At 48.2% G+C, this 27,748-nt stretch overlaps 1 protein-coding gene across 14 annotated transcripts in view; it reads left to right on the top strand.

Moving 5' to 3' along the window:
* Positions 1-27,748, top strand: part of LOC149352481 (voltage-dependent calcium channel type A subunit alpha-1-like) — a 501,434-nt gene that overhangs the window by 426,298 nt on the left and 47,388 nt on the right. For 13 of the 14 annotated variants that reach the window (XM_089581672.1, XM_089581660.1, XM_089581669.1 and 10 more), the window contains 26 exons: positions 326-426; positions 1,173-1,328; positions 2,372-2,598; positions 3,913-4,016; positions 6,686-6,801; positions 7,165-7,224; positions 10,004-10,096; positions 13,776-13,805; positions 13,989-14,073; positions 14,351-14,478; positions 14,581-14,693; positions 15,126-15,235; positions 16,220-16,351; positions 17,653-17,725; positions 18,056-18,173; positions 18,773-18,873; positions 20,234-20,370; positions 20,466-20,539; positions 20,820-20,919; positions 22,032-22,221; positions 22,285-22,391; positions 22,872-22,971; positions 23,112-23,272; positions 23,558-23,701; positions 24,964-25,165; positions 26,023-26,187. In XM_089581672.1, coding sequence (XP_089437798.1) covers positions 326-426; positions 1,173-1,328; positions 2,372-2,598; positions 3,913-4,016; positions 6,686-6,801; positions 7,165-7,224; positions 10,004-10,096; positions 13,776-13,805; positions 13,989-14,073; positions 14,351-14,478; positions 14,581-14,693; positions 15,126-15,235; positions 16,220-16,351; positions 17,653-17,725; positions 18,056-18,173; positions 18,773-18,873; positions 20,234-20,370; positions 20,466-20,539; positions 20,820-20,919; positions 22,032-22,221; positions 22,285-22,391; positions 22,872-22,971; positions 23,112-23,272; positions 23,558-23,701; positions 24,964-25,165; positions 26,023-26,187 — 3,127 coding nt within the window. The remainder of the gene's footprint in view (positions 1-325; positions 427-1,172; positions 1,329-2,371; positions 2,599-3,912; positions 4,017-6,685; positions 6,802-7,164; positions 7,225-10,003; positions 10,097-13,775; positions 13,806-13,988; positions 14,074-14,350; positions 14,479-14,580; positions 14,694-15,125; positions 15,236-16,219; positions 16,352-17,652; positions 17,726-18,055; positions 18,174-18,772; positions 18,874-20,233; positions 20,371-20,465; positions 20,540-20,819; positions 20,920-22,031; positions 22,222-22,284; positions 22,392-22,871; positions 22,972-23,111; positions 23,273-23,557; positions 23,702-24,963; positions 25,166-26,022; positions 26,188-27,748) is intronic. The other variant, XM_089581662.1, reaches the window with a different exon arrangement.

Raw genomic sequence — 27,748 nt, 5'->3', positions numbered from 1 at the left:
ACCCAGCAAAACGCAGCTGACACGCCTATCGCTCTAATAAACGCAATGGCACAAGCCTTCGTCAAAGATCTCCGTTCTTCCTGCCCATACGCTCGTGACGGTCGAGACGAGCGAAGCGGTCCTGTAGCCATCGCCAACATGCAAAATGGGCGAAATGGTCTGGAAGCCGCGGCACGCAGTTTGGGCGGCGCCCGACGCGCGAACGTTGCTGCTCACCGCGGTCGACTGGTAGTGGCGAACTTGCATGCGCAGCGCGGCAGCCTAGCGGCCGCTTTGTAGCGTAGACCCGTAGTTAGAGCATCCCGCTCCCCTTGTTTGCTTGCAGGTTTGTTACCTACTTTGTACCGGAGGATTTAGATTTAGATCTCAGAACCTTGAGAGCCATCAGGGTGCTTCGACCCTTGAAGCTGGTCTCCGGAATCCCAAGTGAGTTCTCCCTCGGGCAGCGTCACTCCGCCGCCATGCGGCGGCGGGCCGCAGCCGAGCAGGCAGCTGCGCTGGCCGCGGCGGCGAACCCCGTGCCACCACGCGCTGACCGCTGGCTTTCGCTTGGCCCGAAGAGAACTTGTTGTGCTTGCTTGCTGCTTCGTCACCGCCTCAGAGCGCTGCAAAGGGTGCGGAGAAAACGGACGGGAGGGATTAAAATAGCGTTACAATGTGACAGTGTGTTCACGGCAACGGGAAGCCTCCGCTCGCTCCAAGGGGATTACTGCCGTGCGCGCACCCACCTCGTTATACCGCATATGCATGACTGCAGAGAAAGTTTAAGCGCTCTCGAAGAAAGAAACGGAGCAGAGAAACGTAAATACGGAGTACGTGGGGAAAAGCCAGACTGGATTGTCGCGTGCGAGAACACAGCGCCTAGAAAATCAAGGAAAGTAAAAGAGAAAGAAAAAAAAAAAGGGGGGGGGGGGGGGGGAGTGAAATAGCTACGGGCAGGTCTAGGGTGATTTGTTAGCTTCGTTTGACGGCCAGCGAAGCGGATATGCGCCTCCTTTCTCAGGGTTACTCTTGCAAACTGCCGGCTTCAAGAGGCGCGCTATGTGAAATGTGTGCTTTAGAATTAGAGCGGCGTGTGTTTTTTTTGCCAAGGACAGATATGAATGCATGCGTTGAACACGTTGACCGCGAACTGGCACTAATACCAACATTGTTTCCCGGTGCTTTTCCAGGCCTTCAAGTAGTGTTGAAGTCCATCATCAAAGCCATGGCGCCATTGCTTCAAATAGGACTTCTTGTTCTCTTTGCCATCGTTATATTTGCCATTATTGGCCTTGAATTTTACAGCGGTGCTTTACACAAAACATGCTACAGTTTAGAAGATGCAAGTAAGTACCTTAGCTGCTTGCTTACGTACTGCACGAGTAGAGTTAAATTCCATTTGATCACGGGGCCGACATCTAATTGTGCTCATTTAGGCGCTGGCGACAATACGGACGCGTAGTGGGTTGGACTGAAACGTTCAAATACGAGCACAATAGACTTGAAAAATTCCACAGCGTTGCGCTTCAGGCCGCTTTGGTATCAGCTCAGAGCTTCTGTTTTGTTTGTTTCTTTTTCGACTCCTACAGTTACGTTATGCGCGCAGATATATCCCTCAATCTATTTTGTCAAAAGGTAAAAGTTTGCAAATGGTATTTTAGGCGCATGCCTTTAATCCTAGGCGCATGCCTTTAATCCTAGGCGCCTTACAGTGCAGCCGTCTCTCATTGGTATAATAGGAACGGTCTTTGTTGTTTCGCACCACACGCCCGGCATCGTTCTGCCTCGTCTCTAATCGTGTCGCTTTTCCAATCTGTCTCCCACGAAAAAAACTGTCGCCAGAACGTGGCAGTACGCCTTGGAATTCTGCACGCGCCCAATACAAGTTGTCTACTGCCGAAGGCGTTGTTTTTAAACTTGGCGCGTTCATTGATACTTTCCTGTGCTTGTCGAAGTATCAAATCATCTTAAGTTCAGTAAACACTTTCAAGATATTTTTCGCCTTAACTAGATAGCCTTCAAACAAAAATACTTACACCCACCATCAGCTTCCAATCAACATTAAATTTTTACTTCGTATTCCAAACTAATACGTGCCCCGCAGAACCACAGCACCTTTATTTCGTGACTACAGTCGCCATATTGTCATGTGCACTTGTGTCTGCGCACAAACACAGCAAACAGCAGTATGGTTGGATGCGCTCGTTAGCCTGAAAGATGAATATGAACTCCCTAAAGTCAGACTGCTACGCCTTAGCGTCAGCACTTATTTCTTCAGATTGAGGGGTGTCCTTGGCGCTGTATTCACTTACAAAGGCTCCACTGTAACTTCACGTGACTTATTTGTACGCACAGCCGGACGAGATCGTGACCTCGTGACCTGTTTCAGACGAGATCGTTCCGGAGGGCGAGCAGGAGACGCCCTGCTACCAGGACTCTCCGATAAACTCGTCGCATCCTTCCGGGGCGTACATTTGCGACCACAACACCTCCATCTGCAAGGAGGGCTGGATCGGCCCTAACTACGGCATCACTAGCTTCGACAACATCTTTTTCGCCATGTTAACTGTTTTTCAATGTATCACCATGGAGGGTTGGACGGCCATTTTGTACTGGGTAAGTACAAATCGCCTCACCGAGCGCGCGGCCGCGCTGAACGTTAACGGGAGAGAACCTTCCCGGCGGCACGAGCGTCGCCTATGATTTCTCTGTACTGAGAGCTGCCCTCCTTTTACTGCGCGGCCGGTGGCTGGCTTCAGGGGCGTGACTGTCATAAAAATTTCTTTGTAGGCTGTTAAGTTCCACACCACTCTCCGAAACAGAATCATACAGGTATCTTGGAATCATCATAAACAACAAACTAACCTGGTGTGAGCACATTGCAAAAATTTGTACAGACGCTTCCAAAATGCTTGGGTTTATCAGACGATCCCTTGCTTTTTCACCCCATTCTGTCCGACAGCTCGCCTACGTAACATTCATCCGTTCCAAACTCGAATATGCCTCGGCGATCTGGAATCCCCATCAAAAATATCTAATCGATCAGCTTGAAGCCATCCAAAATCGCGCGGCCCGTTTTATCACATCGCAGTACGGCAGACAACACAGGATGCCTTATCAAGGCATCCCTTGATCTGCAACCCCTGGCACTCCGGCGTAAAATTTCACAGCTCTGTTTGTTTCACAAATTGTACTACACCTTCCCACAGCTAAGAAACTCTGTATTGCACCCGCCGCTTCGCACCTCACGACGACTTTTTAACTCTTTAAGTCTGCAGCGCATTCACGGCTCCACAAACTCATTTAATAAATCTTTTTTACCTAGCTCCATTACACTGTGGAATGACTTACCCGATTTCATAGTTATTGAAACAGAACCCATTAAATTCAGGCAGTTATTATCATCACATTTCAAGGGTTGAGTTATTTTGTCGTGTTTTTGAGTGTGTGCATGTGTTTTTTTTTTGTTTTTTTTTTCTTATCTCAAGTTCTTCTTGAGCTGCTGTGTCTTTCTCATGTTAATATTTTGATAATGTTAATGTTGACCATGTACCCTGTACTTTGTATTTCTTGTTGATTTTACTGACCACTGATTATGTAACGACCTTCCCCCCCCCCCCCCCCCTTATGTAATGCCCTAAGCCAAGGGCCCTTAAGGGTAAATAAATGATGATGATGAAGAACATCTTTGTAAGGGGTTGCAGCAGCAGTGTCACAACAGCTGATGTCACGACTTGCTCGTATCGCTGCTGCGCCGAGAACCGCGTATAATAACTGGACGCGCCATCCTATAGCGCCTTGCTATCATTGCACAACTCCGTAATGTCACCTACGTAATCATACGAGGGCGTGAGTTTGAACACCGTGAATAACGACGGCGCTAGTCCTGGATGTCCTTACTGTACCACTGCTTTTTCCTTTGTTTTTCAGACAAATGATGCCTTGGGTAACTCATTTAACTGGGTGTATTTCGTACCTCTCATCATCCTGGGATCCTTTTTCATGCTCAACTTAGTTCTCGGTGTTCTTAGTGGGTAAGTACATTTGGCTCCATACGTGTTCACACCCGCGCTCTTGCGTTGAGCGGAACCCATTTCTCTCAGTTATTTCCAGCTCGCCGTAACTTGAACTGCACCATAAATCTGAGCATTCTTTGTTGAATACCCGATTGCCAGCGTCACAATGATCTGAACTAATACTGTGGTATTCGCCATCAATCAGAGGCTTTCGTGATTGTTAAGTCGGTTTCCCCGCGATGCACATAGCTCAACTAAGGGCTTCGGTGGTTTCAAATCAAACAAAGGCAGAGTGCGGATTACACGTGCCAACGCTAAACAGATGCACTCAATGCCATCCCGGGAACCGTGTCGACAACTGTTGCGGCAAAAGACACATCCACCGTTTTTCCTGCTTCGAAAACTGCCCGCTCCGCCATCGGAAGCCGGCTTCACCTCAAGGTTCTGAGCCTGCGTTGTGGCGGAACAGCAGTCTTTATCAAGAGAACATAGAGGCGCAGCTTGCGTTTTATGAAGCTAAACATGTCAGGGAGGTTCCCATGACATTCACACGTTCACATGTCCAGTGCTAGCGTGCGTGTGCGGGGCTCACTGACGGCCAGTGGACACAGTGTAACGTGGCAAAACCAACTTAACAAATATTTATTGCGGATAACCTAGATTAACAATATGGCTAGAGATGCACTACGTGAAGAGAGGTGAACAATTAGCAGCACATGCACTGCCATAAATAAGAAGCAAAAACAAATGTTGCTCGTAACCTCTGTGCTTCATGTTTGAATCTGAGAAATGCAGCATCTTCTCTCTTTGGATGTGTAATTAAGAGACAATATTCCTGAACTGCTGCCGCGGTGGCTCAGTGGTTATGCCTCCCGGCTGCTGACCCGAAAGACGCCGGTTCGATCCCGGCCGCGGAGGTTGAATTTCTTTGGAGGAGAAATTCTAGAGGCCCGTGTACTGTGCGATGTCAGCGCACATTAAAGATCCCCAGGTGGCCGAAACTTCCGGAGCCCTTCACTACGGCGTCCCTCACAGCCTGAGTCGCTTTGGGACTTTAAACCCCCCTAAACCATAAACCAATATTCGTAAAGTCCTCCATCTCGCGTTAGTGAGTTCTATGGTCAATCGGCGCTTTTCTTTTTGTCTAACGTGTTTATGGGCGACTGTTGCCTCGGCTGTCACGATCGGTCAGCGCTCGGACGCCAGCCAACAACGGAGCGCTCTTACATGAGAGACTGTTTGTGGATTCGGCCGCAGTTGGCTGCTTAAAAGTTAGCTGCCTATATTTTAAAACAGGCTTTCTGAGTTAGAAGGGCACGTTTTTCGGCATAGCATCGTCAGCGGTGTAGTACATCAGAATACAGCTAAGACGTGCTAACTAGCACGCTGGTTAACTAATATTGAGTAGTTATACTTTTAACTATTGCTGTTAGTCTCCTTAATTATTGAGAGGCGTAGCTTGCCCGAAGTAATATCCATTTCAGTTTTAGAATTACGAAAACGCGGTTACCCTCTGCCCTGTGACCCAACAAATTCTGACTACATCGCGCCAAAATACATGCGCTTTCGGGAAGCCTGCAGGCAAAGTAACCCCTCCAGGTCACGTAACTCCTCGAAATAGCCAACATTTGTTTGGCCACAGCGCCGAGGTTTACTGCGTTTTCGAAATTCTAAAAACTGATATGGATATTACTCACGGTGGGCTACACGCCTCTTAATAAGACTAATAGTAATAGCTAAAGAGGTAACGATGTAATATTCGTTAACCGCCCTACTATTTAGCACGTATTATCTGTATTCTGAGCGCTGCACCGCTTACAATGCTATGGCAAAAAAAAAAAAAAAAACGCTGTTCTAACTGAAAGCCCATTTTTAAAAACTGCGGAACATCTTAGGTGAAAAACCCGGTATATCGCGGAGAGAGCGCTTTTCCGCTCGGTGTGCACGCTCAGCATGCTCGTGTTGCGTGTCCGTTGCCGCCATGAACGAGAAGAAGCTCTCCACCAGAGTTTTCGTGCATGCATGTCGTGTTATCATCCTGCCTTCGGGTTTGCGGTGTTAACGAATTTACGCCTTCCTGTTTTGCGCAACAGAACTATTCCTAATTGTCTCATGATCGCAAACTTTCGTGTGTTTTATCGCCCATTTCTTGACAAAAAAAAATGACCTCAATATATTAAAATACTAAGTTCTCAACTTGCAATGTCGTTCCTTGCGTAAACGAAATGTTTAGAATTTTTGTTATTCTTAGCGGCCTCACAAATATTCCTTGCTATCTTGATTTTTTTTTTCATGCCACAGACACGAGTGTCGTTAAATGCGAATTCGTGTTTTTTGCTTCGACGTGTACATTGCCGAAATGAAATTTCCATTAGCATTACACAGTGCGACAATATTTGACTCTGTCGCCTCCAGAAAAGTGGAAATAGGCTGATGGAAAGGGAAATGCCAAAAATGCACGCTGTTGTTTTCGGTTTTGAGGGTGTAACTGGCGTTCATTCGGGTTTCAAATCTCTGCTCGAAACACGAAAACAATCTAGATTATTTCTACTGTGCACTTCAGTCATAGTCAGGGTTAACGTGACTAGGCGGACGAGTGTCGTACCATGGGCTTGTGGGAGAAGAGTGGGGGGCCACAGGAAAACGCATTCTCCTGTTTCTCAGTGGTCAACCTTGTTCCCTTGCAGAGAGTTTGCAAAAGAGAGAGAAAGGGTAGAGAACCGGCAAGCCTTTCTCAAGATTCGGAGACAGCAGCAGTTAGAAAGGGAGTTGGACGGCTACGTCGAGTGGATATGCAAAGCGGGTGAGTTGGCGCCTAGTCGCTTTTCTCTCTCTCTCTCTCGTTCCCTCTTTGCAGCCTCTCTCAAGTTCCATGAGGCTGTAAGCCATCGTGAAGATGGAGCACTTCTGAAACTATTGCTATGAAGTAGAAAAACACACACATGCACACACACACACGCACACGTACACGCACGCACGCACACGCACACACGCACACACGCACACACGCACACACACGCACACACACGCACACACACGCACACGCGCGCGCGCACACACACGTACGCACACACGCGCGGACACACACACAGTTACATAATTTTCTGCAACAGAGAAATACCTATGTGGTGGCCCCGTTGAGCTCATTCTCGTCGTTCCCACGCAGAGGAAGTAATTCTGGCGGAGGAGAGAACGACGGAGGAAGAGAAGATGCACATAATGGAAGGTAAGTTCGACCTACCCTTTTCTGTGTGTTGTAACAGTACGTGTGCCTGCGGCACATATTCAGGAGATCTAGTTACTGGACAAGGACACAGTGGCGCGTCAATGAACCCTGCAATTAGTGGCTGAACTAATCTCGGCAATCTTAGTCTGCACAGTTCAGCGTTTCAGATTCTAGTTCATGATACAGTTCTAACAAAGTGGCTGCAGCGTTGTTCTCTTCGCCGAAAATATGGAGGTTGTAGGGACTCAGTGCGAATCGAAGATACGTCAACTTTTTCAAATGTCAGTGCATATGTAGACGGCATTTTTGGGATTACTGGATGATAGTTTTTGTCGTTTTTTATTATATTTATTTTTTTTCGCCATGCGTATCCTTTTGTGCCACATAGTTGAAGGAAGAAAGGCACTGAGCATTTAAGTCCAAGAATCCAATATCCTGTAATTAAATACTCTATAAAGGTGTTGTTCACTATATTGAGAGGAAACAAGTGAGGATAATGTATGCCACCCAATATGGCGCCGTTTTTACCGTCTAGCACCACTGATATTGTACAGTCTATAGCGATGGGAAACAAGTGAGGATAATGTATGCCACCCAATATGGCGCCGTTTTTACCGTCTAGCACCACTGATATTGTACAGTCTATAGCGATGGGAAACAAGTGAGGATAATGTATGCCACCCAATATGGCGCCGTTTTTACCGTCTAGCACCACTGATATTGTACAGTCTATAGCGATGGGAAACAAGTGAGGATAATGTATGCCACCCAATATGGCGCCGTTTTTACCGTCTAGCACCACTGATATTGTACAGTCTATAGCGATGGGAAACAAGTGAGGATAATGTATGCCACCCAATATGGCGCCGTTTTTACCGTCTAGCACCACTGATATTGTACAGTCTATAGCGATGGGAAACAAGTGAGGATAATGTATGCCACCCAATATGGCGCCGTTTTTACCGTCTAGCACCACTGATATTGTACAGTCTATAGCGATGGGCTTCTTTTTCCTCCCCTGAAAGATAAATTTCCCCATTCGTTAAAAACGTTTTGCTGTGCTTTAAAAGCTTATGGCATAATAGGAATATTACTGTGTAGGATGTGGTACGTGTTCAAAAGAGCACTGTCACCTGCAACAACCATTCCCCAGAAGCCAGTTTTCCCCCGTTATCACGAAATGTATTTGGCAAATTGAATAAAAAACTAAGCCTAGTTAGAGGCGACCAGGGAAGTTACTAAAGTTTACTTCACGCTGTAAAGGCAAATAATATCAGCTATTCATTTAACACTCACTACACGTGCTTTTTAATAGCCTTTATAGCTGCTTTCATAGTCAAAAGGATCTTGCTAACTTTTCCAGAATGACTTTAGCACCACTGGCAAAACTCAGCATAACGGAGATAAGGTGTGACCTGCGCCAGTTTTCAGAATCTCCCAAAGAATGCCTATTGTTCTTGGTAACCGCATCATTACCAAGTGCGAGAAGCCAACCGTGCCAGACACGGCTGCGAGAGGCACTACTGCTTGTCGCGCAGCGTTAAAAATTATTGTGCACTCAGTCGAGCTGCTCTCATTTCATTGGCTTTTAAACCATCGCCTTGCCTGGACGCTTACACCGCACTCAACTCCACTGTTAGCCCTTGCATCCTCGGTGCAGAGCATCCGCTTTCTGTCAGAGCTCTTTGGTCGTAGTTGCGAAACTCACCGTATGGACCATGCTTGCACCTAAATCCGACGCTCTGACTGAGCCAATTTTTGAAGCTTAGCAGATTGCAACGCCATATGCGGCAATCAGATGGGCTCCTTATGAAAATAAGAAAAGTCTTAAGGCGTTGCCAACGGCTAATTCCTCAGCTCACAGGCGACGCCATAAGCTCCCACCCTCCAAAAATGGCCACAGGTTTTCACCTGCTTGTGATTCACAGCTTCTCAGTTTGCGCGATAAAGAACCCGGGCTTTCTGCCAGCACGTGCCTTCGAGCTGCGCAGACGTTCGTAAAGGCATGTGCGGGAAGGCGAACAACATCAAGCACCGCGCTCGGTTAAGAAGGGGCCAGCAGCGCCTTTCGAGCATAGTAAATAAACCCGCTCAACCGCTAGATTGTGTTCTGATGAACCTATGAGCCAAATAATACACTTCTACACGCAGCAAAGAACCCACAATCGCGCTCGAAAATTGTCGAGCACTCTCCAGCGACTTTCTCAAACTCGCGCGCTCCTCCATGCACGCATCTTGATATGTCGGTTGAGAAGTGGCTATCGCTTCGGTTCTTTCAGAGGTCACGCAGCTACGGTGACCGCGTCCAGTCAGCCGCGTCTCGCCGGCGCGTCAGCAGTCTCCTCCACCCGGGGAATTCCCGCGCGCTGACTGGGTGAGGCCAGCGGAGGAGCGCCGACCTTTGAGCGTGCAAAAAGCGAACAGATGAGGGAGAGAAAGGGGCGAACACGCTGATGTTCAAATTTTGAATGCAGCTAACTCAGCTTCTACAAAACGCACTCAATAAAATCCTTGCTGGAAGACATACCGCATACCGCAACTTGGCTAGGTAGTGTTGATTAATGACGCATAAAGATGGCGTCTGAGAACGAAGGCACGTTAATGCCGCGTTAACCATGCGCAGGAACAGAACGATGGCAATTCGTAAGTTGCGAGCGCTATTCACATCCCCTTGTCGAGTGAGACCCGGCACCGCCTTGTGCGACGCGCCGGTCAATGTTGCGTGGGTTTATGCGTCTTGTGTTGCTTCGTGGCGCCTTACACTGGTCGTATCTTGCAGCTCGCAGGCGAGCGGCCAATAAGCGTAAGAAACTAAAGAGCATGCACAACAAGAGCACGGACGAAGAAGAGGAAGAAGAGGTGGAGGATGAAGGTGAGCTGCGGCCGCCGTCGCCGCCGCCCGACCGCCCCGCAGCGGTGCTGCCGAGTCGCCCTCAGTTGCGCTTCTCTGTGGCCGCAACCCTTTGCCTTTTCGTGTGTCGATGGTTTCTTTCCTTTGCGTGCGCTGTGTGAGCTGTGCCCCGACAGGGCAGCTCGCAACCTATATTGCAGCTGCTTCTACCGAGCCTATTGCAAAGTGCTTCTTCTGCATCTGCGCTTTTGAAGGCGCCTATGAAGCAGCACGCACTGCGCATGAGAAGCGAAATGCAGTGGCTAAAGCCGACGCGCCGTTCGCTCTATACTAGGACTTTGTTACATCAAGCGCCAAAAAATTGTTGTTTGGTTTGGGCTGGTTTTGAAAGAGCGGCGTCGGTCAAAAGGTCACCGAACTGCAGGGTTTGCTGTTGAGACGTCTAGTGGGACACAGTGGGCACCCCTAAAGTTCCAGGTTTCTAGAGAGGCCCCCTTTTGTCGCCCCTCCGGAGGTTAGGAGGTATGCCGCAGCTGTCTCACTACACTCCTTGGCAGCAAGCCCTGCGACCTGCGGACTTTTGGCTAGCGTTGTACCCTGAAGCGGCAAACGTAGGGCGCAGAAATGGAACGAAGACAGGATCACACGCACGCAGTGCTCGTGAGGCCTTCTCCTCGTTCCTTTTCTTTCGTCAACGTTTTCTTTTTTTCGTTGATCTTTAAACTTTCGTCTCTTATGGCCTAAAGCCTTTCTGACAGATATCGTTAATTTGTTCCTCGGTAACCGCGTATAGGTGAGACAAAGGAGTGCGACAGTGAACTCGTCGTTTCTTTGTTGCATGCTGCCTGTTCTCCTAGTTCGTGCAATGTATTCACTGAGAAGTACAGTGTAAATGCCGAGACTGAGATCGCCCTTGAAGAGCCCTACGCTCAAGTGTTTGTGTGGTTACCCGCACCGATTAGACGGCCGTTCACAGAATTGTTTCAAATGTCCAAATTCACGTTATTATTTTTATGCGACGATAATCTTTTTTTAGTTTTTTGCTGGAAAAATCCTGTTGTCCAAAGAGGCAACTAGGCGTTAAACGCGCTTTCGCTCCTTGTTGCGAGGCTCCGAATGTGCCCCGAGTTCACCTCAAAAGTCGTGCGTAAAGATCAGTGCCTACGCGTGTACGGCTGCGCTGGCCGGCGCAAGTTTCCGCATTCCTCGACCGATTCCCGATCCTAGAATTCTAATTATTTCAGTTAAGCCAGGCACGTGCCTCACAATGCCTCTCCCAAAACGCAAAGCATGCCCGCAAGCCTGCTTGCTACACACGGAAAGGGCCAACATGAACGGCACCTCACGCTGCCGCCTTTCTATACTAGTGCGCATGATTCGCCTCAAGAGCACCGGTCTGAATGACGGGCATAGGGATAACCAGAGAGGGTACATGTGCTGGAATTAGCACTAATTTTGCCGAGGCGCCCTGCGGTTCAGAAGCCGTCCTTCCCCTCACTTTTTCTGACCTATGAGGATTTCGCCCTTCACGTCTCGAATCAGTTTCAATTCCACCACCTCTCCTTAAATTTTAGGCGGGCTACTGCGCATGATACGTTCAGTCCGACAACTCAGAACTGATATTCTTGCGCGTAGAACCGATGTCACGTCATTTCGCGCCGTAGCAGGCCTGATGAATGGGGACGGCGACCGACCACACAGTAGGCAGGACTATCTAACCGGCTTGCACCAGTCACCCGTTCTGTAATAACTGCGGTGCCCCTCGATACGCGAGCTGTTCCGTGCGAGTTCTAATGCCTCCGTGGACCTCTCTGCTTTCACTTTATTCCCGAGGTCTAGAGGTAATTTTCCTCTCTCTCTGCTAGCCCGCTTCCCAATTTCGGGTGCTACAATGCCTAGAGGCGGACGTTTCCCACTTGCTCCCTCAGGCGCACAGCTGCGATATCAGCAAATCAGCTGTGCGCGCCGCAAGGCTTCAATACACACGCGTTTATGACGAGCAGAGAGGTACAGTCGGGGACAAAAGTCTCCGGACCACGAGTTCCTCTAACGAAGCCGATAGCTCTCCTATTAGTCGGCGGCTGCAGACCACATTTGTGGAGGTAAAAGTTAAATTTTTGTTCTTTCATCTCCACAAGTGCGGTCTCCAGCCGCTGTCTGGTAGCAGAGTTATAAGCTTCGTTTGAGGAACACGTGGTCCGGAGACTTTTGTCCCCGACTGTACGCCTTATTCGCGGCTTAAACGTTTTCCGGCATGCATGGCTAGCGCCACTAATTACGTGCAATGCGTCAGTTTCGCAGGGGAAAGCTGACCCGAGAAAACTCCAAAGGCGTGAGGTGCTGTTCGTGTGGGGCCTGTTCGCTTTATGAGTTTCACGTCTGTTCTCGGCAATGCATGAAGAGCGCACATGGCCCATTCGCGTCATTTTATGCGCTGCCTTGTCTCACAGAGCGCGCATGGCTGAGCAGGATTCGCTTTGCTGCGTTAAGTTTCTCCCGCCGCACAATCGCTCAAACCACATTATCTTGTGTCTTCGATTCTTGCAGAACATTCGCATATTAGGGCGGGGTGTCCTACCTGATTCCAACAAGGGTTTTACCGATGGAACAGTTGGTTCGTAGAAGTCCGTCGTGCACCATTTCTTCGCCCTGCAGCACCTAGCAATACATTTAGAGATAAAACATAAATCAATATAGAAGTGTCATTAGGCGCTGAAAATAAGCCAATGAGTAACAAAAATTACGCTTACAAGTAAATAAGTAAATAAACGCCGCGCTTTTTCATGGGCTTCATCATCGAGTGAGTCCTCTTCACTTAGCAAAGGAGCCCAGTAAAATATCAGCTCAGCCAGATTATCAGTATCTGCGTTTATTAGGTGCTCCTGGAGTCGTATTTTGTAGCGATTCATTTTCTATCAGTTTTTCTGTCCCTCGACTGTTTTTCGCTGCAGTCTGTGTTGTGACGGCTGGAAACTAGCGAGAATTAAAGGCAGAGCAAGATATTTACAAAACGCGGCCTCAGGTTTGCTCTATTTAGTTAGGACGCTACACAATGCTAAGCTTTAGCCGCTAAAATGCGTGTTTCTCGAGGATGAAATTGAGCAGGACAGTTGTGGATTCTCGAGCTCGCAGTAGGCACTGCTCGTATTAAAAGGTGTTTTCGTAATGCCAGTAGCAGATAAACTGCATTTGGTTAAACTACAAAATTCGTGGTCGCTGTGTTTCCTCGCAGTCTACGTTATCTGAGCTCTTCCGTTTTCGGAGACTAGGCAGATTCTTGGCACCACGTAGGACACCCCGCACGCAGAGTACAGCCTTGATCGTGTGTACATACATTGCCGTAGCTCCGCGAAATCGTGAACCGCGCGCGGCGTTTCGAGGCCATTGACATCTCTCAGGCACACGCGACTCGAGGAGGCAGCTCGGGATGCGCGCGCGTGTGTGTGTCACGTGTCCACCCTGCCGCACTGTGTCTTGCTTTTCCCTGTGACTGGCCCCCGCTGTCTGGCCTGCCGCCGGCGGCCGGCCGTGCGCCCAGCGGGCGAGCCCCGGAGGCGCACCGGCGGGCCGTCGAGGCGGGCCCCCCCGACGAGGAGCGACTAACACATTTTCCTCTCTCTCTCGCATGTGCCCCCCTTCACACGCACTCCCACACATGTGCCGGGTGCGCTGGTTCGAACGGTGTGTGTCTCGCCCTCAGAGACCCCCGCTGGGAAGGTTAAATTAAAAGGTACAGGGACTCCCCCCACCTAGAAGCAGTGTCCTGCCCGCAACGTAGTCCAGGTCCAAGCGCCGTCCGCGCGCGGCGCGCGCGGTGCCTGCGATAGAGCGCGCTAGCCGGGGACCTCGTAGTCCGAGCATCGTGACTCGCCCGGCCGGCGCCCAACGCTCACCGGCCGCTCCTCTCTTGCAGGCTTCGCGAGGGCTTCCTACCTCAAAACGAAGATTAAGAACAAGGGAGCCTGTAGAGCTTTCTGGAAGGCCGAGAAGCAATTCAGGTGAGCAGACATTTCTGCATGGTCTTCACTGCTTCCTGCATGGGGCAGCAGTGCATCACGGTGCCGTCCCTGCCCACACAGATGTCTTGTACTCGCCAGCTTCGGCGGGCGCAGCGTTTGAAGTGAATCCCGGCGTATTTTTCCCCCACGAGGTGTTTGCAACTCTCGCCCGCCTTTGCTTGGGGCTCGCTGGGTATAACTTGTGCCTCTTGTGCCGTGAAACAAAGAGGGGTGCAAGGAGCCGTGTTCACACAATGTTTCTTATACATTGTTTCAGGTTCTTCATTCGTCAGGTCGTCAAGACGCAAACTTTCTATTGGGTTGTGATTGTACTTGTGTTCTTAAACACGGTGTGCGTTGCAGTGGAGCACCATGATCAAGATCAATATCTCACAGACTTTTTATGTGAGTTGTCGGCATAACACGCCTTTTTGCACTTGTCTGAAGGTTTACGATAACTCCTTCCACGGCGATGTTTCCTTTTTTTCTTCTTCTTCTTATTCGCAGATTATGCAGAATTTGCATTTTTGGGGCTATTCATCTTCGAGATGTTAATCAAGGTGTATGCTCTTGGACCACGCATTTATTTTGAATCGTCTTTCAACAGATTCGACTGTGTAGTGAGTACCCGAATTCTCGTTCATTTCTTCAGCAAAGAGGTTTTCTTCACTCGTGGCATAGCGACTGACAGGATGTTTGCCTTGAATGTTTCGTGGTGCCTTCGAATTTCACAAACGTTCACGGACGTCGCTTTTGTTCCAGTTTTCGTTCAACTAGTGACGCCGATATTTTTTTTCATTAGTACTTTTATTAGCAGCGAGTTCGCCCATCAAGTTGTACATCACTTTTTTTTTTTTATCCTGCGTGCTGACTGCGCGGCAACCACAAAATGCTGTATTAGTGTTCAAAACGGCAGTGTTATCTTTAGCGTCACGTTGTAGAACAAATTCAGGAAAGCGTCACGGGTATTCAGCTTCATTACAGGCTTGCTTCGAAAAGCACGTCTGAAGAACCACGTACACATGGCCGCCTTTCTCTTTGATGATGTCCAGGTTATAGCGGGTAGCATCTTTGAAGTGGTCTGGTCCAGCCTGAAGGAAGGCTCGTTCGGACTGTCTGTTCTTCGGGCCCTTCGGCTGCTGCGTATCTTCAAGTTTACCAAGTGAGTGACGCCGCTGAAATACAACCAAATTCGGAAAATGATCCCGCGTTCAGACGCGGGCCAAGACGCCTGGGAACACAGGACGAGCTTTGATGGTGTTCCCCTTCACGCGAAAAGAACATTTTGGCTACGTTATGAAAATATTGGACAGCACAAATCATCCGTACCTTTCGGCGGTGGCGGATGTCTTTTTTTATTCTTCTTCTTACATTAGTTAAAAATCACTAGGGGCAAAACATAATCAAAGAACTGGCATCAAAAAGAACCACTCGCGGCAAAATGAACGAACTCGGAAATATTTTGCGGCATCCCCGAGTTGAAAAAAATAAGCCGCCTTTTGTCTGCTTCAAGAAAAAAAAAAGCATAGAGGAGAAGCTTGCACATCTAATTGTTCAGAACTGCACATATTCCAGTATTTGGTTTGTATCATACGCCAGTTATTAAGGGAAAACCACGTCACTAGCGTGCAGTGTCGTTCTCCCAATTCGCAACAAGAATGGAGAAGTGGTTGTAGGTATTATAGCACTGCAGATTATATCATTTTCATGCAGGTGATCCGCATGCGAAACCGAAGCGACTGGCTGCTTTACTGAAGCCGTCCACCATGTTTTGTGTGATAGGACGCGGCACTGCATTGCCCATATTTTGCCTGTCAGGTTTTCACGACCTTTTGTGTCCAAATTGAAGGTCCGGCTAAATGTAGTTTTTCTTTTTCTTCATAATTAGCGGGAGTGGGAAATATCTTTCTGCGACCTGGTCGACAAAGAATCGCAGCTATATGGCACTGCTGCCAGCTGTTTCTGTGACGACTTCGCGAGAGTTTATATGAGCTCAAGTTGTTTAAAAAAAAAAAACGCAGTGACAGCCTGACCACACTCGGTTTGCTGAAACTGGCCACCGTTTAATCATGATGTAATAAATGGCATCACGCAAATGCTCACATGTTTACACGCCCTCGTGACACACGTACTGTTTCCGGTGCAGGTACTGGTCTTCGCTACGGAACCTGGTGATATCTTTGCTGAACAGCATGCGCTCCATCATCAGCTTGTTGTTCCTGCTCTTCCTGTTCATCCTCATTTTCGCGCTCCTTGGCATGCAACTCTTCGGCGGCGTGTAAGTGCAGCCTCCCTGCTGGTATTCCCCGTGCCACTGAGCGCTCCTTGGACGCGCGCGCACCTCTTCAGTCGCGAACAGACGCTGGGGATAAGGGTGTCACCGGGGTTCGTGACTTCACTGTGGCTTGAAGTGTAAAACTTGTGAAAAATTCGTCGGACGCCGATTGGTTTGCCTTGAATATGTATGTACAGTCCGCGACCTGCGTCTCTGGAACGCGTGCTCCGTAAACGAGGCCGATAGCTCTATCATTAGCCGCCTGCCGGATACCATATTTGTGGAGGTGGAAGTCAAAATTTCACTTCCACCTCCACACGTGTGGTCTCCAGCCAGCGGCTAATTATATAGCTATCGGCTTCGTTTACGGAGCACGCGTTCCAGAGACGCAGGTCGCGGACTGTGCGTTTGCCCTTGTTCCGGTTAAACTATATCCCGAGTCCCGGCGGGTAACTTGGCCAGCGCTTAACCCTCATTCCATATTGTAACGGCGTTACGCATAGAGGGCTCAGTGTCTGTCTATGTTTTATCACTTTGAGCACCTTTCTGCAGGAAGCTCTTAAAATATGAAAATTTCTGGCCTGGGGACACCTCAATAACGAAGCACAGTGCCCCTGTACCAACCGACACGCGTTGTCATCTGAGCTTCAACATGTCACGAAGCGGCCGCCTAACCTCTACAGTCTGCACTGTTTAAATGTGGAGCGGATCTGCGTAATGAAGGCGACTGCTGACGCGTAAAATACGCAACTCCTGCGCTATGTAAGAGCGCCATTTTGGTGCAGGTGGTGAATGTTTGCTGTTAACAACATGGCAGAATAAGGGAGATTTTCGTATTCTTGTGAGTGCAAATTTATTTACAGGATGCGAATTCGACGAAGCGCTGCATAAAGATGTCGAGAGTTTTTGCTTCCCTTTGTCACAGATCTAACAAAAACTGTAACAAAAAAAAAAACGCAGAGCGTTATGCGGGCAATGTTTGTTGTCTTTTCTTTTTTAACCTCGCTGATTAAAAGCCGGTAAAAGATATCTAACGTAACCGCTCTGAGCTTGTGAAGTCACGCGCTCTGAGGAGAATGCTCCTCAAACCTCTTGTTGGCAATGGCATTGTCTTACGAGCTGAACTCGGAACGCCATGTACACATATGTATTTACTTCTTATTTCCATAAAAAGTATGCTTCTGCGTTGGACGAATCTGAATTTCGTGAGGCTTCGTATCGGCGCAAAAATATGGTTCGAAGAATTGAAAAGCAATTGCGCTGATGTCGTGAAAATGATGTCGTCTTTTTCTTCTTTCCTACAGATTTAACTTTCCCGAGGGCACGCCGGCGGCAAATTTCAACACTTTTCCAATTGCCTTGCTCACAGTGTTTCAGGTAACAGTCATTCGATACCTCTTGCTGATGTACTACGATATGGACATAGAGGAGGATTTTCTCATCTGTGATATGACTTTTGATGTGACTATCCGCAGTTATGGTAATCAGTAAAATTACATTATTCAGTCGATATGGAAAGCGTCAGAAGTTTCTTTTCGTAAATACCGATGAAATAACTTCACTCAAGCTTCGGAGTGCGATTTTCCGTGCTCCTATCAGGCAAACTTTTCATTTGTTGCGGAAACACTCCGGCTTTAATGTTGCTGGTCCGCCTTCACCGTGCATCGTGTTGTCTTTTCTCGCCTCATTTCTTTTTGCTCATTTCAGATATTAACGGGGGAGGACTGGAACGAAGTCATGTATAATGGCATTCAGTCCCAAGATGGAATTCACGGTGGGATGATCTACAGCCTTTACTTCATTATTCTCGTCCTTTTTGGCAACTGTATCCTTTTTCTCATTTAATCATCCTGTCGAAAACCAACGCTTACGTTTTAAAGCGACATTGTAATGCGGCAGTACGCTCGACAGGAAAGGCGCTACTCCACCCATAACCGCCCCACAATGGTCGACATGCGTTCATTCAGCCATGCACACGTCCCCAGTTCAACAATCAAAGCATTATAACTGCAGGTAATGGTGGGAATGACCACTGCGCTCACACAAATTGTACGTGTGTTAATTGGCTTTCACATTTATTGCCATCCGTCATGTTTCCTAACACAATCGTGCATGCAGGCTGCCGATGTTGGTTATTATAGTTTATTTCTATAGGTAAATAGGATGACTCGTTCATAATGCATTTCTGCCTAAGAGAGGTTATAATTCAGGCATTTGGGCTTACTTGTACACTGCGGAATCATAAAATGGTAAAGTCATTGTAAACGTATTACAGAGAGGAGCTTTATAAATGTACTTTTACTTGTCTTATGCTGAAGTGGACCTGTAATTAACAGGTCTTCAGAAAGTACTGCGCTACCGCCGCATAAAAAAAAAGTGTGCCTAGCCGATGCCCACTTGCATCGTCCTTGACTCTGCGAACAGATACCCTGTTGAACGTATTCTTGGCCATCGCTGTGGACAACCTGGCAAACGCCCAGGAGTTGACTGCAGCCGAGGAGGAAGACGCGGAGGAGGAGAAGGAGGTGGGTGTGCACTAGGCGCTTGATCACCCGTCGACAGTGGCGCCACAGTTGTAGGGGCAGCAGTAACCTTAGGTTGCACTGCGCACTAGGTATACGCGCGTATAAAGAGTGGCCCGGCAGGCGTTAGCAGGGAAGTGGTCACCGAGGGTAGCCGTGCCGGCTCATCCGAGTTTCGGAGGGAGTATTGCGTGCCTGCCCAAAACATCTGTACGCGCGCCACCGTCCACGCTACGAACGCTTGTTGGCAGTAATGGTTTCGCACAGGGTGCGCAGCGAGATATTGATAGTAAGTCTGGGCAGAAGCACGAACTTCGAGTACGCCTCGCACACACCATCTGGGTAATGATGGAGTTCGAGAACGAGCACAAGCGGGGTTCGTGTGTCTGGTCTCTTTCTTGGCCTGTATGTGTTTGCGTTGTTGAACCACCGTTAGGAGTGCATACCTCGTTAATAAACACCAATGGAAGGGAGGGGTGGGGCGGGGGGGGGGGGGGGGGGGGGGCAGATGAATAATCAGTGACATGGCCTGATGATATCCTCGCGCTTTTTTTATGCATGAGAATTTCACCGCCGCAGTGGACTGCCTTTATTCTATCTAGTTTGTCTTCCTATGTATCGGTTACATTATCAACGGGGACAGCAGTTGTCTGCAGCTAACAGCTACTTGAGACTCGCTATAGTCTCAAGTACAGCTTAAGTCTTAGGTTAAACTTAAGGATACAGCTTAAGTCAAAGATGAATACAGCTTAAGTCAAAGGTGACTATCGCACATAATTCCTCCTTGAGAAAAGTAGTCCGTTGCTCAAAATTTTGTTACCTAATCAAAAATGTAACCACCAGACGAAATTATAATTCAAGATTTTTTGCACTTCTAGCTTGTTTGATAGAGCCAAACATCAAAAAGCTTATTACGTTCCCTGTTGTAACTGGCCAGCGGAGTAATACAGGACGCCGCGGACCATGGCCCGTTGTTACCAACTGCTCTTTCGTTAAGTTGTACCCTACTACAGCACGGCTATACATCTTCTAGCGCTTTGTTTTGAATTGCGTGCCGTTGGGCAGTTAAGCTGTGGTGTACTTCGGCTAGCTCATTACGCGTTTCTACGTGATCGTCGTTCACTGCAGCTAGCCGATGCATATCTGGGCCTCTTGTGCGTGTCCGTGGATGATTTGCAAACAATGTTGCTTCTCAGTTTCAACTGTTTTAATTTAGGCAGGGTGGTTTCAGTGCTTCACTACTGCAACGGCGTCATTTTTCTTGTTATCATTTCGCTTCAGTCCCCTAACAATCTCCCGCTGTGGAGAATTCATTACATCCAGTGCAGAACCTGAAGAATAATCCACCGTTCCTTTCTCGCAGAGGGCTAAGGAGGAGCTGGAGAAAGAAATTGCTGATCTGCAAATGGCAACCACGGGTAGCTTGGATCCGCCTCAGGTGAACATCTGCCCGCCGTCACCTCAGAGCGGCGCACCGGGCAAAGGGAAGACTTTCCCCTTGTGAGTGCTCCTAGTCTTGCCCTTCGCCTTTACGCTCTCGCCCTCTGTCTCCCGTAACACGTATGACACTGTTTCTCTGTTTTCGATCCCTGTAGCCAAGAAAATCAGTTAGAAGCTGGATCTAAATTCAAGGGAACCAATGACAACAACAACATTGATGTTGATGAAGGTGCGTGTACGTTTCTTTGCCTCTTCGGTGTTTCCGTGCCTGCACGTACGTGACAGCGTTCTCGTATAAGACGATATTAATTAATTGTCCTGGCGCTTACGTCCCATTACAATGAACTATGCTTTTGGCACTTGCTCCCCCCTACTGCTACTCCTGCGTCAGAATCTTTCTGTGTTAATGAGGTTGGCTGTTCGTATTGTCGCAGTAATATACACGGCACGTCCATCTCAATGCATTTGATATCTTCTCAACTTTACGAAGAAAAATCAATTTCTTGCAGATTATGCACCTCCTAGGGAGGACGACGATGAAGACGAAATGACTGGTCCAAAGCCGATGATGCCGTATTCATGCATGTTCATCTGTTCTCCGACAAATCCGTAAGCTGCTCCCTTTTTGTAGGTTAAATGCTTCAGGTACATGACCTGCAGGAGAAGTGACAAATAGCGCCAGGAATTCCACAGCACTCAGTCAACTACTCACGCGATTTCACGTAACTCGTGCGGTATTACTCATCCTTATTTTAGAACAACTAACATATACTAGGCAAAAAATTTCTGCTTGAAATGATCTGGGTGCCCTTTCATTTGGAGGGTCCCTGAAACACTGCCTTGTCAGTAAGAAGAAGCAAAGCCTGAGAGACAGCAGGGCGCCTTGCGAGCAATGTCGTCTAATGGTAGCGCAGAAGTGCCGCCAGCCAATAACTGGCATAATTTTCGATAAACTCCTATTTATGTGCTGAAACCTCACATTAGACATCAGTTTCTTGGGCGTGACTGACCGCTTATCAAGCTCGTTGCGCTTATACATCTATTTTACACGCAGAAGCAAATAAAAATTACGCCATCAATCTTTTCTCCTCGAAAAAGGCCAATGAGCGGCCGCATTTACAAAATCTCAATACCTAAATGATTATATTTTGGTAGAATTAAGAAAAATATGACTTATCTAGTTGATAACTATTAGAGAAGTGCTCGTTGCTGCCTTGATTATGCGGTTTTAATTATCACATTCATCGACATTTCACTGTGGCAGGCGCGCAAACTGCGATCTCGAATTGCGGTGAATTTATTTACGCATGGCTCGGCGTTTTCTCAGGGCTTCTTTAACTATTCTCGCTTTTGACGTCATGTGCATGCAGTGCCTCGGAACTGTGGCCCGGCTTCTAAGCTTCAACTAGCATTTGAGTGCAGAAGTCTCCTAGTGCGAAATGCATTCAGTGTAAGAGACCAGTGGCTGCTGCGAATAGTCGAATCCACTCTTTTTATAAGAATACTACGATCTCATAACACGACCACAATAGTAGTTGCTATGGAGCGAGTATGAAGAATGCATTCTTAATTTAAATATATCTGTCTTCGTTTGCGCTAAAGCGCTGACCACGTTGCGCAGTTTTGTGGACTTCCTTGCTCCCTGAATGGTAAAACGCCGGCAACTCGCACGGCAACAAAATCTTGAGAGTGGCGCTGATTTTCCCTCTTTCTTCCTGCAGGATCCGACGAGCCGCCCATTTCATTGTTAATCTTCGTTACTTCGAGCTGTTCATCATGATCACCATTACGCTTAGTAGCATTGCCTTAGCCGCAGAAGACCCAGTGGAGGAAGACTCGACGAAGAATAGAATCTTGAACTACTTCGACTATGCGTTCACGGGGGTGTTCACTGTCGAGATGCTTCTAAAGGCAAGGCATTTGGGCCCCGCTGTCTTCCTCGAACGCGGGGACTTATCCGGTTTTACATTTCAGATCGCCGACCAGGGCGTCATATTTCATCCGGGAGCCTACTGCAGAGACTCCTGGAACATTTTAGATGCCATTGTTGTCATTTGCGCACTCATTGCCTTCGCATTTGCGTAAGTCTGTTCTTTTTTATCTAAGAATTGGGCTTCTATTGATTTCCTTCCCTAGTCTGAATTGGCCTGTTGTTACCAAGGGAAGTGAACAATGGACTGTAGGAGTGGCTTTTAGTGCTTTTCGCAACTTTCAGGGCTTTAAAAGATTTTGGAGGACTCTTGTCAGTATCTTTCACCTCAATTGCGGCTGCGTTCTGTTTGGGGCCCGGCTGTATCGTACGGGTCATGCGTGAGGGCAAGTCTGCTTGCTAATTATGTAAGAAGCCATTGAATGTTTTTCAAGCTGCATTCCTGCTCCTCTTCTTCCCTCTCTTGTGAATAGCGTGCAGCAGAGAAGAAAAACTTACACTTGAAGCAAAAATATCTTAGTTCTCGTGGGCTTGGTGCTTTCCACAGCACCCGCACTTTTTTCTTTTCTGACGCCATTTACTCTCCCTTGGGTGTTTCACACAGACGAATTATGTCTTGCTGCCTTTACAGGGGAAGCTCCACAGGTCAGAACCTTAGCACCATCAAATCACTGAGGGTCCTACGAGTCTTGCGGCCTCTGAAAACCATTAAACGCGTCCCCAAGCTAAAGGTAAAAAAGCTCATATTTTTTCCTTGAATTTGAGATTACTTTTATCAGTGCGAAATCGCTTTTCTCGTACTTCTTTTCCTTCTTCCGAGTGTAACCTATTGCCGCATGATAACGTGCCCTCTGATTTTCCTCCCTTATAGGCCGTGTTCGACTGCGTAGTCACATCCCTCAAGAATGTGTTCAACATACTCATCGTGTACATTTTGTTCCAATTTATCTTTGCTGTGATATCCGTTCAACTATTCAATGGCAAGTTTCACTATTGCACTGACGCGTCCAAGCTCACGCAGATGGAATGCAAGTACGTATTCTAACCGGTTGATTTGTTCCACTAACGCGGACCCACTTCATTTTGTGCGTTGCATGTGATGTCGCTTCCAGTAGCTTTGATGTTCATTTCGCATAGCTTTCCAGTGACACATGTCCGTCAAAATGCAGTGCTAACTATTCGCAAAAGAACTATTCGCAAAGGGCATAAAAAGCGTGAATTAAGGACATATGTCGCGCACGTCTCGATTACAAGGCCGCGGAACCGAGCTCTTTTCGTTCTAATCACTGAGCCGCTTGTTCGCTCTCTCCTGCCCAGGGGAGAGTACTACGTGTTCAGTGACGCCGACAAGCCACCAAAGGTGGAGCGGCGTCAGTGGAAGCACCAGCCTTTCCATTACGACAACGTGATGGCGGCCATGCTGACCCTGTTCACTGTGCAGACGGGAGAGGGCTGGCCCCAGTAAGTATCTGATGCCCCTTCGCCGATTCTTTGCTTGTCTCTTGTTCGCCCTGAGAGAGAATCGGAAATGTTGTTCTTTACAGCTCTTTCAATTTCTTCTACCGTGAACTGGGATGGGTATTTGACCGAAAAAATAACGTTTACGCGTCTTTAATGAATGGAGGCTTGTTCCTCTCCGGGCAAAGCCGGCCGTGTGCGTGCGCCTAACTCTGTTTGCAGAGAGCAGATGTATGTGCTGTTCTATGCATCGTGGCGCCTCCCGGCTTGTCATAACTCAGAAAGGGCTGTTCTCGTGAATCTATCACGTTTGCTGGTCTGCTAACGGTGCATTGAACGGCATTTGAAAAGACAAAAAAAAAAACTTGACTTTGGCATTTACACTCGACTTAAGCAGCCCGGTACATACACTTTGTGTGTATGCAGCGCGGTGAACTCAAGCGTCACTCTGTGGGCATATACGCAGTTTCTGTCTGTCACAGTTTTCTACCCTTCTCCGCTTCATAGCTCTAGCTTGTGTCACACCAGTATGCGGCTGTTTTCATGCGTTCTGTCATTCGTAATAGAAAGAAAGCCCGCCACAGGAACACGGCTAACACAATGGATTGAGCACTGACAAAAACAGCAACTTTTGGAGTCATGCGACAGCTTTTTTTTTTTCGCTCTGTCTTTGTCCGTGCTCTACTTCTTTCTAGGGATGATGTTGGTAATACAGCGCACCTCCGCTAATGCGTTAAAGGTGTCAGCACAATACACTTCGGTTTGCAGTCAGGCACTCAGATATGACCCCCGATGCTTGTTGTCTATAAACAGCGCGCGGCTGCCTGAAAAGTTTTACGCACATTAGCCGGGTTAAAATATACTGGCTACAGGAACATATTTCAAATGCGACGCGTAATGTGACCCTCAGTATGCCTTCTCCTGACTTGCGAAAAAGAGAATTACGACCATGGCACTGTCCACTGATCGCACTCATACGTGACTGCAATCTGTGCTGTTGGACATTCGGCACAGCTAGGCACTTCAGTAAGTAAGCTCCCGTATTAGGATCTTACTGCATTTGAAGATGGAACAGTATGTAGTACTTGGACGACTCGCTTTCAAGGGGGTTAGCTGAGGCGGCAATGTGCGCTGCCTGCTGTCGACTCTTCCATTCTTGAAAAACCAGCTCTTGCGCAGGCATACCACTGCGTGTTGTCATAGAGTGCTGAACTTCTCCATCCTTCTCCTTCCTAACGCTGGTGACTCGGCTGTCCTCTTTACAGAGTGCTTCAGAACTCGATGGACTCCACGGATGAGGGCAAGGGGCCCCTGCCTAGATACCGAATTGAGATGTCCATTTTTTACGTCGTCTTCTTCATCGTGTTCCCTTTCTTCTTTGTAAATATCTTCGTAGCGCTCATCATCATCACTTTTCAAGAGCAGGGTGAGAAAGAGCTCGAAGAAGGCGAGCTTGACAAAAACCAGGTGAGCATTTTCGGGTTTCCCTATTAACAGCTTGCACCACACGCCACTTGGTATGCCGTGATCCTTAGCTCTTTATTTTTATTCTTGACGTGTCCCGCTTGTATAAGTACTGATAGACCAATCACCTGCAGGAAACCCACGCACGGAAAGGCCAGCTTCTTAAAAAGTTCCGTTTACTCGACTTTCTAGACGGCGTACTCGAAACGAATGTGCGCTGTGTTCTGGTTGCGCTGGGGCTACCAGAACTCAGGTCATAGCCTTCCTGCTACTTCGGTATTAAATTTTGAACGGTTAATTTTTCCGATCTGAGTTGCCGTTGGAATTTAAAGTTCTTGTCCAAAGGATACTTGCAACGGCAAGAGTTGTAGCTCAGGGGTGGGTGTATGCGGAATATCAGTGGCGAAGGGGGTTGTCGCCTCCCCAAGAGAGAAATTTTGCAGAGGAAAACCATGCTGAACAACATTATCCGATGAAACAAGTCCAAGCAACACATGGTTCCAATAAGACCACTCCTAATTCCTTCCTCCGCAACTGCCCCCTCCAAAAGTGACTCATAAATCCGCCCCTGCTGCTACTTTGTAATCTGTTGACGAGATTGGTACGCTACTGAACATCATGTCATGCCAAAGTAATGATTGTCAGACTCTACCCGCGCGGTGAAGAACTAAAAAATCTATACTTGTGTTTTCTGACTATTAACGTGCCTGAAGCGGCCTGAACAAAAAAAGCAGCACAAGTTCCTTTTCGACAAGCTACCGCCATGCGCACCCGATTTCGATTTTCTATAACCTCTGCGTAGTGCAGCAGGCGTTGCCTTAACAGAGTGTTGAATATCGTCCGTTGTCTTCCCGTTCCAGAAATCCTGTATAGATTTTGCCATTCAAGCCAAGCCACTGCAGAGGTATATGCCAAAGAACAAAGACAGTTTTAAATACAAAGTGTGGAAGATAGTCGTTTCAACTCCCTTCGAATACTTTATCATGGTATTAATTGTGCTCAACACCGTTCTGCTCATGATGAAGGTAAGTGGAAAGCTGCACCGTCCTCCTCGTCGTCCGACTGTGTCGTTACCTGTCGCGAGAGTGACCGGCGGCCGCGCACCCCCGCCCGCGGTTCCGGCACGGCCACCCGCGGCGCCGGGGCGCGCGACCGCGCCGGCCGCGCCGGTGCTCCTGGTTGATGATGATGATGATGATGATGATGCGGCATGAGGCGGCGGGCGGCGGCCTGCATGAGGCCCCCTTGGTGTGTGCATCGGGGCCCGAACACGGCTGGGCTCGGCGGCCGCCCTTGCATGCGGCCCCGCCCTGCTTCCTCCCTGGTGCTTGCTCTGCCATGGTCAGCCGGCGCGCGCGCACCAGCCCGGACGCACGTAGGCAGCGCGGTCAGGCAGGACAGTCGCTCGGGACCGTAGTGCACCGGTGCCACACGCGCCGGTTCCTCGCGGAGGTTGGGCTGCTGTTCCTGCGTTGAAAGCCACCCGTTTCCGTCAAGTGAGGTTGTCTGTGTCCCGGGTTGGCCGCTAAGGCTTTGGCTTCTCGTCTTGATCGCACTTGATTTCTTTAGTGCTTCCGTTTCTATCAAACAGTTCATTGTTCCTGTTACTCTGCATCGAGAATGGAGGGAGGCGTTCACGTGTTCGTGTCTCCGGTGCTGACCTCTTGTCGCGCTCAGGACTAAATGCAAGTTAAGTAGATATGACTCACACGCATTGCCTCTTCGAACACTGGCTGCTGTAAGGTTGTCCACGTTCTGCACATTCAGTCTTTCCGTTTCTATGTTTTCGTGTGCTTGTACCGCAAGCACTGATGGTCGAGATTTGCGTTTTCAGTCCGCTACTTAAAAAAAAAAACAGGCCGATGCAGCTCGACAATTTATTCTTGTAAATTGAAAAGATTCTTTCATTTTCATTTGTTTTCTTGGAAAACTCACACTTTCAATATTTTAGAGGCTTTAATCACAAATAAAACGACATTCGCAAGCACAAGGAATCTGTTCTAATCTCATACTTGGTTGCACAGCATCACGTTTACTTTGCATGCATTCGTTCTCGAGACAAGAGATGCGTTCATTATTATTATCTCCATGCCATCATGATTCCATAATCAAAACCATCTGATGCTTAAATCACGGCTGCATCCATTTTATCAAACTTGGACATCCTCAAAACCCTTTGATGCAGTTAAACAGGAAAACAAGTGTGAACGATGAATCCAATTGCTCGACCAGGTTCTCCCGCGCTTCACTTGATTTTTAAGTTCCGTTGCTTTATCAGTGATGCGCCAGCATTATTTCCTCGTCTTGTGCGGTGTATACTGACATCGCCGTTCCAGGTCAGACAGTGGAGTGAACTGATGCCTGTCTGGGACATATGGGAAGCCCTAAGCGTCGTCAACGTCAACGTCAAGCGTCACATCTTCTGCTCCACTTCCACTAGCTACTTCTTGACCGAATACATTCTTTAACACCCTCTTCAGCCTTCCTTCAAACGCACCATGTTTTAACTGTGGCGATTCCAGCCCAGGGTTGACAGAAGGGAATGAATCTGTGATTCAGTTTCCAAGCTGTCCCAGCTACTGGGAA

Source organism: Amblyomma mixtum, chromosome 3 (genome assembly GCF_055824585.1).
Source record: "Amblyomma mixtum isolate Tamu chromosome 3, ASM5582458v1, whole genome shotgun sequence".
NCBI lineage: Eukaryota > Metazoa > Arthropoda > Arachnida > Ixodida > Ixodidae > Amblyomma > Amblyomma mixtum.
Note: the sequence above shows the minus strand (reverse complement) of the source record. Positions and strands in the feature narration are given on the sequence as shown.